The 944-nt window shown below is 55.3% G+C and overlaps 1 protein-coding gene across 1 annotated transcript; it reads right to left on the minus strand.

The window, feature by feature from the left end:
• Nucleotides 1-8: 8 nt before the first annotated feature.
• LOC107185014 (granzyme H-like) lies at nt 9-766 on the minus strand. The gene is made up of 2 exons (XM_015571901.1): nt 513-766; nt 9-185 (listed from the first exon to the last, which is right to left on the minus strand). The coding sequence occupies exons 1-2, from the start codon at nt 690-692 to the stop codon at nt 24-26; spliced, it is 342 nt and encodes a 113-aa protein (XP_015427387.1). The 5' UTR covers nt 693-766; the 3' UTR covers nt 9-23.
• Nucleotides 767-944: the final 178 nt, after the last annotated feature.

Genomic DNA, 944 nt, shown 5'->3' on the forward strand with positions numbered 1-944 from the left:
TCAATAGTTCTATTCCTGGTGCCTCAGTCTGGTCTCTGCAGTTGGAAACGTCTCATTGTTCTTTCTATCCAGGACAGAAAGCTGGAAATCTTCATTTCAATATGAGGAGTTTTCCCATATTTTTTCCCAAAGGAGACAATGCCCTGAGCCATGTTGTCACACACGAGGGGGCCCCCAGAGTCGCCCTGTGGGCAGAGAGAGAAGACATTGAGCTGGGCCTGCCCTCCTCCTAGCCCTGGGGTGTGTGGTCCCTGTTAGGAGCTGCATGGGAGATCAGGGTCAGGGCAGGCCTTGTCTCCTCCCTAGGCCTGGGGTTTTTCCATTTGACTCTGATGGTCTTTCTGCCCCTCTAGGAAGCCTTTGCCCACCAGTGGCTGTGGGACAGTGTCTCTGCTCCCGGAGAGACAGGACCGGAGATTGGACACAGGGATATGGCTAATTCCCACTGCGCCAGGTTGCCTGCAAGCTTGGTTGTGCCCAGGGCTGGGCATGGATGATGCTGGAGATCTCACCTTAAAAGTAGACTGAATCCTTTCTGGGTCCCCCACACAGATCTCTGTGGCTCTGTTGTAACCGCGTCTGTAGCAAGAGATGCACTGCTCATCCTGTTGGATTTCCAGCTCTACCTCATGCAGAGTGTCTGTGCTGGTGCTCAGGTCTAGTCGCCCCCAGCCGGCCACTCTGCACACCATCCCTGGCTTCACCTGCTCTCCCCTCCTGGGCAGCCTGAGGAGCTCACAGCAGCAGTCAGGGTGGCCTTCCTCTGCAGCTGAAGGCAGAGGATAGGAATTCTCATTGAGCAAGTGCCCAGGGACTCCAGGATAGTCATAGCCCTGGGACGAGGAAAAGGGGTCACACTGGGAGGAACAACAGGAAGGAGGTCACAGGAGATGAGAAACCCCAGGCTTAAGGTGTGCAAGAGCCAGTGGTAGTGATGAGCCCTA

The sequence above is a fragment of the Myotis davidii genome, unplaced genomic scaffold (genome assembly GCF_000327345.1).
Source record: "Myotis davidii unplaced genomic scaffold, ASM32734v1 scaffold9469, whole genome shotgun sequence".
Classification (NCBI taxonomy): Eukaryota; Metazoa; Chordata; class Mammalia; order Chiroptera; family Vespertilionidae; genus Myotis; species Myotis davidii.

Coding starts and splice junctions, on each gene's coding strand:
- LOC107185014 (XM_015571901.1), bottom strand. CDS start 692: ATGGTGTGCAGAGTGGCCGGCTGGGGGCGACTAGACCTGAGCACCAGC. Junction 186..512: donor GGATTCAGTCTACTTTTAAG/GTGAGATCTCCA, acceptor CTCTGCCCACAG/GGCGACTCTGGGGGCCCCCT.